Source organism: Onthophagus taurus, chromosome 7 (genome assembly GCF_036711975.1).
Source record: "Onthophagus taurus isolate NC chromosome 7, IU_Otau_3.0, whole genome shotgun sequence".
Taxonomy (NCBI): Eukaryota; Metazoa; Arthropoda; class Insecta; order Coleoptera; family Scarabaeidae; genus Onthophagus; species Onthophagus taurus.
In genome coordinates this window covers 29,761,131-29,775,806 of record NC_091972.1, presented here as the reverse complement: position 1 = coordinate 29,775,806, position 14,676 = coordinate 29,761,131, and the positions used below count along the sequence as shown (strand labels likewise).

Sequence of the window (14,676 nt, the reverse complement as noted above, 5' to 3'; positions counted from 1 at the left end):
TTTAATAGATATTTTTAGAAGAGAGAATATTGTATGACGTCTCGGCGTTATCAGCTCTAATTGCATAAATTTCTCTTTTTTGATAAGAATTTTTTTAAGAACTTATCCACAATCGTATGTTTGAATGTTCTTATTATGGATTGGGTCAAGAGAAAATGAAATTATCATCGTAGATTAATTTATTTAAAAGTTTTACAGCCATTACATCAGTATAAAAAATTATAAAATGACTTTTATAAAATTTAAGTTCTTATATTTCAGGGAAAGCACTTCCAATCATATTTTTACCCCTGTATCTAAACGTATAAGTTCTTATGATAAAGTTCTTTCCATCAAATCTCATAGGACAAACTTGGTCTGGTTTGAGTAAGAAACAAGTTGAGTACAACGCAATTTCAAGTTCAGGACTTGTCCCTATAAACATTGATCCAACTGGTTTATCATGACCATTAAAAGTAAAATGATGTTTTAAAATAGATCCTTTCTAAAAAACAAAACAAAAATAACATAAATTAACTCAATTTAAAATTATATTTCAACTTACATTTCCCAAATCAATTTTTCTCATGTATCCCAAATAATTAGCTAATCCTTTCGCTTCAGCATCCTTAAAATAAAGCCAATTATGCAATCCGGTAACATCGCTATTTTTAATTTCCGCCAAAAAGACATGTTCGAATCCGCTAGATCCGATTCTACCACCTCCTCTTGAGTACATACTAAACCACATTTCCTTTAATTTATCACGAAAATCTTTGGGATCTTTCGATACAATTCCTTTTTGTACCAAAAAATTTCTAGCAGATTGCATCACAGCACTATTTATTATACTATCTAATAAATCATTTTCTTCTAATCTTTCTTGAGGTGTAACGTGTTCATTTACGTTTGTTTCTAAGATATAATTGTTATGAAGGGCCAGTAGTTTCGAAATTGATGAAACTTGATAAGCGGCTGGATTTATATTCAATAATCTATATAAAAAATAAAATAAAATTGTTAATAACTTATCAATTTTTTGATCTATTCATATCATATCATTCGTAATCCATTTACGACTTTATTTATTCTACGGAGGACTCCATGAACAAAAAAACCCAGAACCAAGTTATGCAAGGATACAAATAAGAATCTTGTGTCGATCCCCAATTAATGTTAAATGGATGGACTCGGTATTTTGATCGGCTGTTTAACGCGAATACGTTGGAACGAGAAACAGGAAGAACGAACCCAAGCAGAGATAGAAGAAGCCTTTCAAAGCTAAGAAATGGTAATTCTTCTGACAGCGACCAAACTTCTGTGGAATTCTTCAAATAAGCAGCAACTCTACTCACCTGTCAGTTACACAAGATATGCAAGCAAATATGGACTATAGAAGAAATGCCCGAGGAGTGAATCTTTCGGATCACCTGTGTTACCAATAAAAAAGGGAGCCCAACATTGATAATGGACTAAATGTTTGTTTCACAGCAGATCTTGGAGCAAAGCACAACATCGACACATTCCATAAATTCATCGACTTCAAGCTCGCCTATGACTGCATCATACGGGAAAAACTATACAGGGTGTCTGCTGAGGTATCCGAGAAACTTCGTATAACTTCCGTATAACATCCGTATAACTTCGGTAATTGAATAATTAGCCATTTAATTGATATTAGAATAAAATTGTTGACATTCAGGTCATTAATTGTCATCATTGTTATCAATTGTGCTAAAATCATGCCTGCAACTTATCCACATAAAGATGGATATTGCAACGGTAATACCACCGCCTCAGTTAGAGAATATCAACGACGATACCCAAACCGCCGTCTTCCAGACAAGCAAACCTTCGGTAGAGTCTTCACAACTCTTCGATTAAGAGGTGCGTTCCCTAAATCAACTTGTGAAAGAGAAATTAGGCGAAGAAACAATGCTGCAGAAGTGCTTGAGGCTGTTGATAATGTTGATAATGATGATGGTACTAGTACGAGAAGAATTTCTGTACTTACTGGACAAGCTAGGACGGCTGTGCATGACACTTTCCGGGAAAACGGACTGCATCCCTATCATTACCAACCAGTACAACAACTTCTTCCCGAGGATCTTCCCCAAAGAGTTGCCTTTGTGAATGGTGGAGAAATCATCTGGATACTCTTTCAAGAACTCTTTTTGGTGACGAAGCTACATTTACTAGAGATGGAATCAACAATTTTCATAACGAACATGTGTGGAGATTCGAAAACCCTCATGCTGTTCGAGAAACCCATTTCCAGAGTAGATTCTCCGTAAACGTTTGGGCTTGAATAATTAATAATGTTGTTATTGGACCGCATTTTTTCGACCGAAATTTGAACAGCGAAATGTACCAGGCTTTTTTGGAGAACAATCTACCTCTATTATAGTTTCCGATATTTCTGGTGGTTTTTATGACTTAATTGCAGTCATATAACGAACAAAGATAAGGTTGTATACAGGTAGTTTACGAACCCCAAACTCTGGCGTGAGTTGTTCAGGTCCACATTAACGACAATTTCAATAACATAATATTTAAAAACTTAAATATCATTACTTTGTGTGAAAATACAACAATTTATTTAAATCTACCTAAAAAGTACATTTGCTTAAATAATTTATGATTATTATTATAAAATTTATTATCTTTTCACACTAATTCTAAGATAATTATAAAAAATATGTTTTAATTTTTATATTATAAATTAATACTTGCTTTTTTTTGTAAAATCATTTAAGTATAAGTCAATTTATATTCTTTACTACATTTCTGTTTTATTTTGTTGAATTTAAAATAAATTAAAAAAGAAATGCGTCCCTGGACCTAGTTCCCTAGGAGGACCTATTATAAATCATGTCCAGGTACTTTTTCTTGGTGATAATTACTGCCACTACTGTTTCTGTGGGTCATAAAAACCACCAGAAATATCGCAAGCTATACTTGAGGACATTCCTATTCAAATTAGAAGAACAATGTTCTTTTTACATGATGGTGCTCCCACCCATTATGCAAGAATTGTCACGAATTTCCTCAATGAACAGTATCCAAATCGATGGATAGGTCGTGGTGGTCCCATTGCTTGGTCACCGCGATCTCCGGATCTCACCCCACTAGATTTTTTCATGTGGGGACATGTGAAGACACTTACGTATTCAACGGGAAAGCCTAATAATAGACACCAACTTATACAAAACATTCATGCAGCGTTTCGAGAGGTAAAAAACAATATGGAGAACTACAACTGGAAACGAAAGCTCCGACCAAGGATTGAATTATGCGTTGCACAAGGCGGTGGTCACATTGAGCAGCTTTAATAATTGCAGTGTCATTAAGCTTTTATTAGAATAAACCGCAATTTTTCCATAGCCAACCTAGCAATGTGTTGTACTGTTTAGCATCCTATTCATACGATCTGTCAACTTCAAACCTCGATATCTCAACAACCGTTTGGAATTCGAGAAAAATGAATAGAATCATTTGTGCTTAAAATTAATTATAGAATTCATATACAAAGTTTCTCGGATACCTCAGCGGACACCCTGTATAATAGTCGCAACATCCCAAGAAACTAACGTTCTACGTCAGGAGAATGCTCTAGGGCAGGGATGAGCAACACGCGGCCCGCGCAACTAGAATAGTGTAGACCGCCAATCCAGTGCTGAATTGTGAATTCTTAACGAATCGATTAAGAATCCACTGGACTTGATTGGCTCACTGGAATAATGTGAACCGGGCATTATGTTATAAATTTTGTTAGAAATTTACTATAAAACATTACAATCATACAACTTGAGAATTCTGGTTAGCCTGCAATAGAGGCTTGGGTTGAGTTGTATTAATTTTCTACTGTAAGGTATTACAATGTTATTGTTTATCATCTCTACAAGAGTTGTTAATCATAAGAGTTCATCATAAGTTTATTTCCAATGTTTCTAAATTGTTTTTTATTTTTAACAAAAAGAAAACCTGTATAGAAATAATTTATTTTTTAAGAATATTTGAAAAAATAAAAATTTACTTAGATATTCCCAATCTACTTATATTTTGTATTTTTCCATCATTTTGCATATATTTTAAAGTACTGAAGATGAAACAATCGTTTCGAAACATGTCTACTCTTTAATAATAAATTTTAATATTTAATTATTTCTCACAAAAAGTTTTTACTTTTTCTATTTTTATATATTTTATCGAGAAATATGGAGAATTTCATCCCTTTTACCTTTTAAAAGTGCGAAATGATGGTTGAGCAAAAAGCAGACTGTACTTATTCAAAACACATGCCGCGTTATAACTAAAAGATCTCTTGAATGGTTGGGTACGGTGACGAGAAATGTCAATGAGGTCCTTACGTCGTACATTAATATTATGAATGTCCGTTCTGTAAGTAATTTTGTGAGGTAAGGTGGTACAACTTGACACAACTTTATAAAGAAAACAACCAAAATGTAACTGACGACGACTTGACATATTCAGCCACTTCAACTTCTCTAGCTTATACGATACTCTCTGACGTCGGCGTATACCAAATATAAAACGAACACAAGAATTCTGAACTACCTGAATACGTCGCACATCAGTACTCAACAGCCAGTGGCCGTAAATTGTGCCACAGTATGTAAAATTGGATAAAGTTACAGACTCACAAAGATTCCTTTTTATATCTATGTTCAAGACTTGTCTATGAGCAAACAGCATTTTCAATTTTACGTAAGCACGTCTGATCAGTTCACGTGCGTTACGGGTAAACCTTAAGCTCCCGTCAATGTAAGGTCCAAGATCCTTTACACAGACCTTCCTCTCCAATTCAATTACATCTATAAAGATATGGGCCATATTGCTGACAAACGCTTTGGATTCCCTACCCCCGAATACCATTTATTCCTATTTAACAAAAGACCATGTTTTTTAGAAATACTTAAAAATTTATCTAAATCGCCGTTCTCCAAAAAAGCCTGGTACATTTCGCTGTTCAAATTTCCGTCGAAAAAATGCGGTCCAATAACAACATTATTAATTATTCAAGCCCAAACGTTTACGGAGAATCTACTCTGAAAATGGGTTTCTCGAACAGCATGATGGTTTTCGAATCTCCACACATGTTCGTTACGAAAATTGTTGATTCCATCTCTAGTAAATGTAGCTTCGTCACCAAAAAGAGTTCTTGAAAGAGTATTCAGATGATTTCTCCACCATTCACAAAGGCGAACTCTTTGGGGAAGATCCTCGGGAAGAAGTTGTTGTACTGGTTGGTAATGATAGGGATGCAGTCCGTTTTCCCGGAAAGTGGCATGCACAGCCGTCCTAGCTTGTCCAGGAAGTACAGAAATTCTCGTACTAGTACCATCATCATTATCAACAGCCTCAAGCACTTCTGCAGCATTGTTTCTTCGCCTAATTTCTCTTTCACAAGTTGATTTAGGGAACGCACCTCTTAATCGAAGAGTTGTGAAGACTCTACCGAAGGTTTGCTTGTCTGGAAGATGGCGGTTTGGGTATCGTCGTTGATATTCCCTAACTGAGGCGGTGGTATTACCGTTGCAATATCCATCTTCATGTGGATAGGTTGCAGGCGTGATTTTAGCACAATTGATAACAATGATGACAATTAATGACCTGAATGTCAACAATTTTATTCTAATATCAATTAAATGGCTAATTATTCAATTACCGAAGTTATACGGATGTTATACGGAAGTTATACGAAGTTTCGCGGATACCTCAGCAGACATCCTGTATAGTTTTTCTCGTATGATGCAGTCATAGGCGAACTTGAAGTCGATGAATTTATGGAATGTGTCGATGTTGTGCTCTGCTCCAAGATCTGCTGTGGAACAAACATTTGGTCCATTATCAATGTTGGGCTCCCTTTTTTATTGGTAAGACAGGTGATCCGAAAGTTTCACTCCTCGGGGATTTCTTCTGTAGTCCATATTTGTTTGCATATCTTGTGTAACTGACAGGTGAGTAGAGCAGCTGCCTATTTGACGAATTCCACAGAAGTTTGGTGGCTGCCAGAAGAATTACCATTTCTTAGGTTTGAAAGGCTTCTTCTATCTCTGCTTGGGTTGGTTCTTCCTGTTTCTCGTTCCAACGTATTCGCGTTAAACAGCCGATCAAAATACCGAGTCCATCCATTTAACATTAATTGGGGATCGACACAAGATTCTTATTTGTATCCTTGCATATCGCCAACTCAGATATTGCGGAATATGTTTTTTTTGTTTGTTACGATTGAAATCAAAGCTTAACATTTTCGCGTATAACTCGAAAACGGTCAATGTTATCAAAATTTTCAAAGAGTGATAAAAGTTTCTAAAATAAATTTTCTATTAAAAAGTACAAAAATAAATGTAGGGTTACGAGCGAACAAAAAAGTTTTGAGCAAACAAATTTTAGGGACAGGCTGTATAGCATGGTTGCCGCCCCCCGATCAAAGTCAAAATTGGTTCAATGATTTTGCTTGATATTTGTTTACCCTGTACCAAATTTCAACGCTCTACCTTAAATGATATTGAAAATATTTAGAAAAATGTGTTATCATTTCTGAACTTTGATGGCCCATATCTTGGCCATTTGAAGACTTTTATAGTAATTTTTTTTCACGAATCGTCATCATTTTTGCTCTAGTATATGAGGTAAATTTTATGCCCCGAGTCACCGGAACAGCCTGTATAACAATCTAAGAGTAGAATAAGCTCTTTGCAATAACAAACTGACATGCCTTCTAAACCTCAAACTGCTATCCAAGATAATGCCCAAGTTACGTCCCTCCTTAATAACATTAAGCTTATTTCCATCAATGACGACACAAAATCATCTCCAACTGATTCAATAACGTTATTATTACCAAACAATAGAACAACTGATTTTTTTGGGTTTATTTGCAAACATAGTTTATTAGCCTCTCCGATAAGCGCTGCCAAATCCGAATTTAACTGTTATTGTGCAGAATTAATAGAATTAATTTGAAAACTATGTAATAGTTGGGTATCAAGACGGTACGTGTAAATTAAATAAAGAATCGGATATTGTAGTATTCTTTTATGCTAATAAACTATTATTATTATTATTACCTCGTGGTCCGCACACTCGCCAGATTTAGCCCCATGTAGTTTTAATAAATACGTCTTTAACAACTATCCTACAACTCTGGAAACAATAAAAATAAAACACTCGTCATGAAATAGCCAACATACCGATTGGTATGCTGGATAGAGTCAACTTGCACTTCAAAAAAATTTTAGTGCCGAACCCTATTACAGACACTTTGTTCCTTGTAGAATAATATATTGGCAAAATGGTAATAGATTTCAATATGTTATGTACAATATTGCCGAATACAACATACTGCAGAGCCATTGTTAGAGAAAATAAAATTCCGTAGTCTCGTTTGTCAATTGCAGCAACAACAAAAAAGAAAACGCGTAAAAAATTACATCGTTATTTTCAAGTGGAATGATTATTGCGTTGTAAAAATAGCTTCAAACATTTAGACAGTTTTTCCGTTACAAAAAAATACTCCAATCAGAAAAAAGCACATTTTACCAGTTATCAGGAATCTCTACAAATCTTACAATAAAGTATGGGGTGAAAATTAGTAAATATCTTAATTATTAATAAATAATCATAAATTAATATCTTACGGTAATGGTGCTTCATCAATTGCTGACCTCGATGTAGTTTTTCCTTGATAATTAACTGTAACATGTTGAGCAGTATTTCCAGCGTCTTTTTTAATCAACTGTTCGAAAAATTGACGTAACTCCTCATCATCACCGCTTGATTTTTCAGTTGAAACGCTTGGATTTTGAGTTGAAGAAAACGTTTGTTTCTCATTAGATGTACTTGACTTTAGCGACCCTGTAGTTGAAGACGGGGTTTGAACGGTAGGTTTTGAAGTAATTAAATTAGGTACAATAGGTTTTGTAGTTGAAGGTGTTAAGCTGTTAATAACCTGTTGGGTTTTTCCACTATTTGCCCAAACACCTTGAGGAACATTTTGATTTTGGTTTAAATTTTGATTCAAATTTTGTTTTTGATTTAAATTTTGTTGTTGGTTTATATTTTGATTTTGATTCAAATTTTGGTTTTGATTTAAATTTTGATTTTGATTCAAATTTTGTTTTTGATTTTGAAAATTATTTTGCGGTTTTGATTGTGGTACAAGCACAGCTTGACCCGGTCCATAAGACAGTGCAAGTCCACTATGTGCACCATCAGCATAATTGGGACTATTAAGTCTTTGAGGTAGATTTTGTTTTGAATTAATTTGAGTATTATAAGATAACTGAGTATTTTGATTATTTGGTTGAGGAATGATTTTTTGTTGATTATTATGTTGTTTCTTAGCTCCTAATTGTGGCCATGGAGTAGTAGTTGAGGATCCTCCAAAAGAAGTGTTAATTGGTGGATTCGTAGTTGAAGTAACAACACCTTTATACAAACGATAAATTAATTTTTTAAATATAAATAATGAGTTGTAAGAATTTATTAAAAAAATTAACATCTTCAACTTACAAAAATAATTATAAAAGAGAAAGTAATACTTACAGAAAACATCCAAAAATATAATACCCAAAACCACAACAAAAAATGATACGTAATTACCACCTATATCTGCCATTTTCAACAAAGAACCTCTTCTTTTCTCATCACTGCTTGTATTAATCTTTAAAACTTTCAAGTCAGATGTTTCTAGGAGAGATTGACCTTCACTACTTGCGCGCGCAACGAGCAACAATTTCATAACCTATTTCTTTTAAGTAGACTTTAACCGCCAAATAAAAATACAATTTCTGCTAATACATAAATTTATTTTTTGATTTTTTAAAGAATTTTATTTGTAAACAACAAAAACATCCTAAAAGCTAATAATCTCAAGTATTTGATATTGGTTTTCCTTTTAAGTATCGTCATTTTTTTATTGTTGTCCTCATCATTCCAAAAGCGGGAAAAAGACACAAATCCAAACCACGAAACAAACTATCATGCCGATAAAGGTATAAGATTTTTGTTTATCCCATACAGCAACAACTTGTTGGCGCGGTTTTCTTTTTGGATTGTACTGTTGAGCTTCAGCATCATTAACCTTTAATAAAAAGAAACAGTAAGTTTTTAAATAAATCAACCTTTAATACATTAAAATCTCAATGTAACATCCGAAGATGCACGGATAAACTCGAAACTTTCTAGTTCTAGATCTAGTGTTAGTTCTAGTTTTAGTTCAATGAAAAATATAGAACAATCTAATGCTGAATCACAACTAAAACTAGAACTAACACTAGTATTAGAACTAACACTAGACCTAGAACTACTAGAAACATTCGGGTTCAGCCTTTTTAAGAGAATATCCTGAAGGGAACGTTCTCAAATTTCAACAAACTTATCTATATCATTTACTATGTGTTAATGAAATTTCGAGTTTTCAATCAGAAACTGTCAAACCAAGCAAACCTAATAATGAACGTATTTGTATTGAAGTGAAAGATAATTTCTTAATAATAAATTATGTTTTAAAAACATGCTTTTATTGATTATATGATTTGATTTAAAGAAACTTTAGATTATTTGATATAAATGTCTGAGTTTATTATCGAGTTCTATATCAACTCGATATCTTAGGAACATAAGATACTATCATAATTGTCATAATAATAATAACCATCCTATCAGCTTCGCCGTGTTTTGGCTTTTGACGCAGACTGATTATATACAGCCACCTAAAGCACGGGATTGATATACTAACACTGCAAGAGGTGAGGTAGAGGGACAATCAGGAATTTACATTATATTCCTGAGCATAGAAAGGAATAAATGGAGCAACCTCTATGATAACACCTGCGATAACGAGTAGAATAATTGAGTTTAATGAAGGGAATGAAAGGACATACATGAGAAAGTTAGAAACCATGATATAACATGAATGAAACCACTACAATAATTGTTATGGGAGACTTTAATGCAAAAATTGGCCTATAAAATGAATATGTCAATATTATAACTAATAGCGGTAACAGATTGTGTAGGCTAGCTTTGGAAAATGGCTTAGTTATAGTGAGCGCAATGTTTGAACATAGGAGAGAGAAAAAATTACATGGAAAGATATGAAAAAAGAAGAATAATGATGGAAATCATAGAGAGGTAAGCGATGTTAATACGTATAAGAAAGCAAATTGAGTTAGACCATTACATGGTGCTGGTATAGCAAAGAACATGATGTATTGGGAAACTGGAAAATCAGAAGTTAAGGAAAACATATCTTGAGAAAATGGCAACCGGATTAAGCAGATTGAATGAAAGTACATAGTAAATACACCCACTAACAGATATCTGGGAATCACGGAAAACAAGTATAATAAGAAGGCAGAACAAGAAATGCAAGGAAGTGGTCAAGAATAGAAATGAAGGCAGGAGAAACTGGATGAGAACACGAAGTGAAAAAGATAAAATGAAATTATATAGAAAGATGCATGGATAAGATACAAAAAGAATAATTCAAAACAGTTCTATCATAAAATAAGGATCCAATCAAACTAAGAACTCGTTAATTCATTAAGGAAGGAGGTAAAGAATTGATGGAAAAGAGGAGAGAAATATAAAAGGACATAAAGCATTGTGACCAGACGCAATGCCTTAGACTTGAGATATCCCAATAAAAAATAGTCACACAAGTTTAGGCCTGGCGACCGTGGAGACCTGTGAATCCATTGAATTCCATTTTTACTGATGGGCAAATTACGCTATTCCAAAACATCGCACACCAAATTCTAACTTTGGCCGAATAGAGAGGTTGTTTCTGAAGTTGACGAGGGTTTTCAGCGGCACAATAGCGAAAGTTATATTTATTAACATATCCGCTGAGGTGGCTCATTTTCACAACTAATTTTATTAATCCATAAATTATCTATGAGCTGTGGGTTGTCATCAACAATCTATAGCATGCGCTCACCAAAACCACGGCGAATAGTCCGATTATCAAAGCATGGACTATTTGAATCTTGTGTGAATGTAGGAGTTGATAAGCTCAATGGGCCTAAGTGTTGCAAAAGCGTTCACAACTGCGGCTTCTAATTGCTGTCGGGAAAAAATCCATAGGTGTTAGGTCCGGTGACCAAGCCGCCCAGCGAATAGAACCTTGATTACCTACCCAACAATCACCAAAAGCTGCGGTCAAGAAATTGTTGACAATAGCAGCATTGTGAGGGGGTGCATCGTCATGTTGAAAAAAATACATTTCGCAGGTGCCCTAGAGGAAAATCGTCAACAACAGGTTCGATTTGTTGCCTAAATATGTTCAAATATTTTATTTGTGCTGTGCATCAGCACTACTTACATACGCTTCATTTGACCAAATACAATTTAAAGAAAAATTGCGTGTTTCGTCACATTTTCCCAAGAGCCATTGGATATTGGGAAAACCAACATCTCCTGGTCTGAGGTAATGGACTTTGCTAGTTCTGTATGGCTTAAATCTGAATTTATACGGCTTTAATTTATACATTTATACGGCTGGTTGAAATTATATTCTGTCGGTATAAGGTCCGTTTTAATTTCAATCAGGTGATTTAGAGATGGGTCCTTGAGGATTTCGAGGTGTCCTCTGAAGTTGCGTTTTGTTTTTGGCCACCAAACCAATGAGGCGTAGGCGACCATGGGTATGATTATTGTTACGTAGGTCCAATAAGCCATTCGTGGTTTAAGACCTCAGTTCCTTCCTAGGAGCCTGCGGCAGATCTGGTTTGCCATGATGGCCTTTTTCCTCACCTTATCTAAACGTGAGTTCCAGTTTAATTTACTGTCTAGTATAACCCCTAGGTATTTAACTTCTGTTTTGAGATTAATAGTTCTGCTTTCAATGGAGGGTGCTTTCATTTGTAGCTTCCTTCTCCGAGTGAAAGGGAATATTTCGATTTTATTTGGATTGATGCTGAGCCCATTGCTTCTACACCAAGTACTGGTGAGTAGTAGGGCTTTCTGCATTAGTTGAGTTATGATTGTGTCATATTTACCTCGGACTGTGAGTACTAGGTCATCAGCATATCCCTGAATCTTGAAACCGTTTTTTGTCAAGGTGTTCATCAAGTCATCAACTACCGTAAGATGGGGCTACTTGGTCACCCCGGGGCTACATGGACACAACGCATACGTGTTCAGTCCTATGTCACAAAAGCGAGATTAGGTTATGTTTTTGTTTCTGGTCTTTTTTTTCTTATTATCAAAGGAAGTCACTGATTAAAAATGGTATGAAAAAACTCCAGGGTCAAAACCCTACATGAATTACAAAGTGGAAGACTTGGAAAAGGCTATAGATGCAGTTCGAAAGGGGATGTTAAGGAAAAAGGCCGCAGAAACGTTCAAAGTATCTCGGACAACATTAGTACGAAAGATGCTTGGAAAGAATTCAAGACCCGTTGGACATCCGACTGTTTTAAGCAAGTCTGAGGAGCTGTTGATTTCTGAAACTTTGACTGTTGTTGCGAATTGTGGGTTCCCCTTGACAAAGGGAAATGTGGTTCGAAATATGGTGAAAAAACACCTAGATAAACAAGTGAAACACTTGTAAGAAGAAATAAATACAGTTTTGTTAAAATTTATTTAATATTTTTTAACGTTTAATTCAATAAAAAATGTATCTTTTACATAAAAATACATTCCTTAATGCTTCAGTTACATTTTCAAGAAACTTGACCATCTGACATGCAAAGTAAGAGATTGTCCCTAAAACCAAGATTAGTGTCCAAGAAGCCCCAACAACGGGACTATTCGGACATCACTTTTTTATACATTTTTTGTTGTTTGTATATATATTTTCAACGTTCTATGATAGCTATATAGTCCTGAAGGTTAGGTTGGTATGATGAACAAGTGTCTGTTGTCCTAACTTTATTTCTTCACTTTTAATCTTGAAAAATGCGCAAAAAACGTGACCAAGTAACCCCACATTACGGTACCAGACCCTGTAATAGAGGTGACAGCACTCCCCCTTGGGGACATCCTCTTAGCGCCTTTATAGTCAGCTACTCGCTTCCCAGACTGGCTGTGATCTGCCGACTTTTCAACATAGCTATACACCATTTGATTGTCGACCGATGTATATCTTTTACGTTTAGAGCCTTCTCTATGGATTCATAGGAGGTGTTATAATATAATAATAATAATACTTTATTCCTCCCATTTTAACAAAAAAGCGTAGAGTACGTCAATTTAACAATAATTGCATTGTAATATAATACACATTGAATTCAAACATTAAATTGGAAAAACATGTCAATGGTATACATCGGATTTTCCGTGACAATAGCTCTCAGTCTACTCCGGAATCGTGGTGATTGAAGATCTTGATACACTGGTACAGAGCCGTCTTCTGAATCTTAGTAAGGTGCGTTTTTGGTGGCACCAGATAGCACTTCACCTACCCGCGCGTGTTTCGAGGATGAGATATTTCATATTTTTTGAAAAATTAAAAGTAATTCTTCCTAACCAATACAGCACATTCCAGAATATAAATTCCATACAAGGTAGGTATTTTATAGTCTTTAAAGTAACTTCTACAGCTATCAGTATTTTTTATCAAGAGCACCCTCTTTGTCTATGAAAGCACATAGGGCTATCTCTTTGGTTGCAATTGCCTCCTCTAAAGTGCTAGTCAAAGCATGTAATTGTTGATTTTGCTTTTTGGTAATGTTGGCTAGGGTGGGTGGAGTGGACAAGCAGTCCATTCATAAGTATTGATCGATTACCTTTTCCATCCCTTTGAGGAGAAATGAACTTAGGCTAATTGGTCTGTATGCCTTTGGGTCGGCCTTCGAACGCCTACTGCCTTTAGGTATGAAGACCATCTTTATTTTCCTCCATATATAGGGATGTTATTACTGGGATCAGGCCTTCTAAGCCTTTTTGTAGAAAAATAGGCGAAATTCCATCTCCTTACTCTGTTGGGTGTAAAAATGTTCCTGCAAACTGTAGTGGATGGTTGGTCGAGCGTATTAATGTCATTAATGTAAACTCTTAAACTTGGTTATAACTACTTTATTCACAGATACACACATCTAATCTTGTCCGGTCACGTTCGCATCGTACGTTCCTTACGTCACACACATGCGCGCGCCCTACATCTCCCTTTCTAAAATTATTAAATTATTATTTTTCTTCTCGGTATCTGGAAGGACGGCACGATACTCTTTCAGACCTGGTGATGGTTTCTTCGTCTTATCAACACTCTGTTGCACTTCCTCATTCAGAGCACTTTTAAAGTTTTCACATACTCTGCTTTCGCGGTTACAACGCACTTCACCTTCCCGGCTTTCACGCACTTCCTCGTTGTTTAGGACGACGACATCTCTCCTGTTCCTTCGGATGTCCTGTCCATCGGTGTTGATCTAGTATGACCTTGGAGTGTCTGCTTTCAATTGTTCCGTACTGTTTAGTATCTAAGATGTACACTCTCTGATTTGGTTGGACTTCTTCCATTTCCCTAGCTCTATGTCTTCGGTCGTAATTCTTCTTCTGTTCTTCTCTCTCTCTTTCGAATTTTTGATACACTAAATCATGATCAGGTATATTTGGTATCAATGATTTTTCATTTCGGGGCAACGTATCACGCAAATTACGAGCAAAAAACAATTGGGCTGGCGATACACCGCATTTTAATGGCGTATTTTTGAATGCCAACAAACC

The 14,676-nt window shown here is 35.3% G+C and overlaps 1 protein-coding gene across 1 annotated transcript; it reads right to left on the bottom strand.

The window, feature by feature from the left end:
- Positions 1-161: 161 nt before the first annotated feature.
- LOC111415917 (endoribonuclease Arlr-like) lies at positions 162-8,715 on the bottom strand. The gene is made up of 4 exons (XM_023047810.2): positions 8,551-8,715; positions 7,644-8,433; positions 545-974; positions 162-484 (listed from the first exon to the last, which is right to left on the bottom strand). Exons 1-4 carry the CDS (start codon positions 8,621-8,623, stop codon positions 251-253), a joined length of 1,527 nt encoding a protein of 508 aa, XP_022903578.2. The 5' UTR covers positions 8,624-8,715; the 3' UTR covers positions 162-250.
- Between the last annotated feature and the right edge of the window lie 5,961 nt (positions 8,716-14,676).

Coding starts and splice junctions, on each gene's coding strand:
- LOC111415917 (XM_023047810.2), bottom strand. CDS start 8,623: ATGGCAGATATAGGTGGTAATTACGTATCATTTTTTGTTGTGGTTTTG. Junction 8,434..8,550: donor TATATTTTTGGATGTTTTCT/GTAAGTATTACT, acceptor GTTTGTATAAAG/GTGTTGTTACTTCAACTACG. Junction 485..544: donor GAAAAATTGATTTGGGAAAT/GTAAGTTGAAAT, acceptor TTTGTTTTTTAG/AAAGGATCTATTTTAAAACA.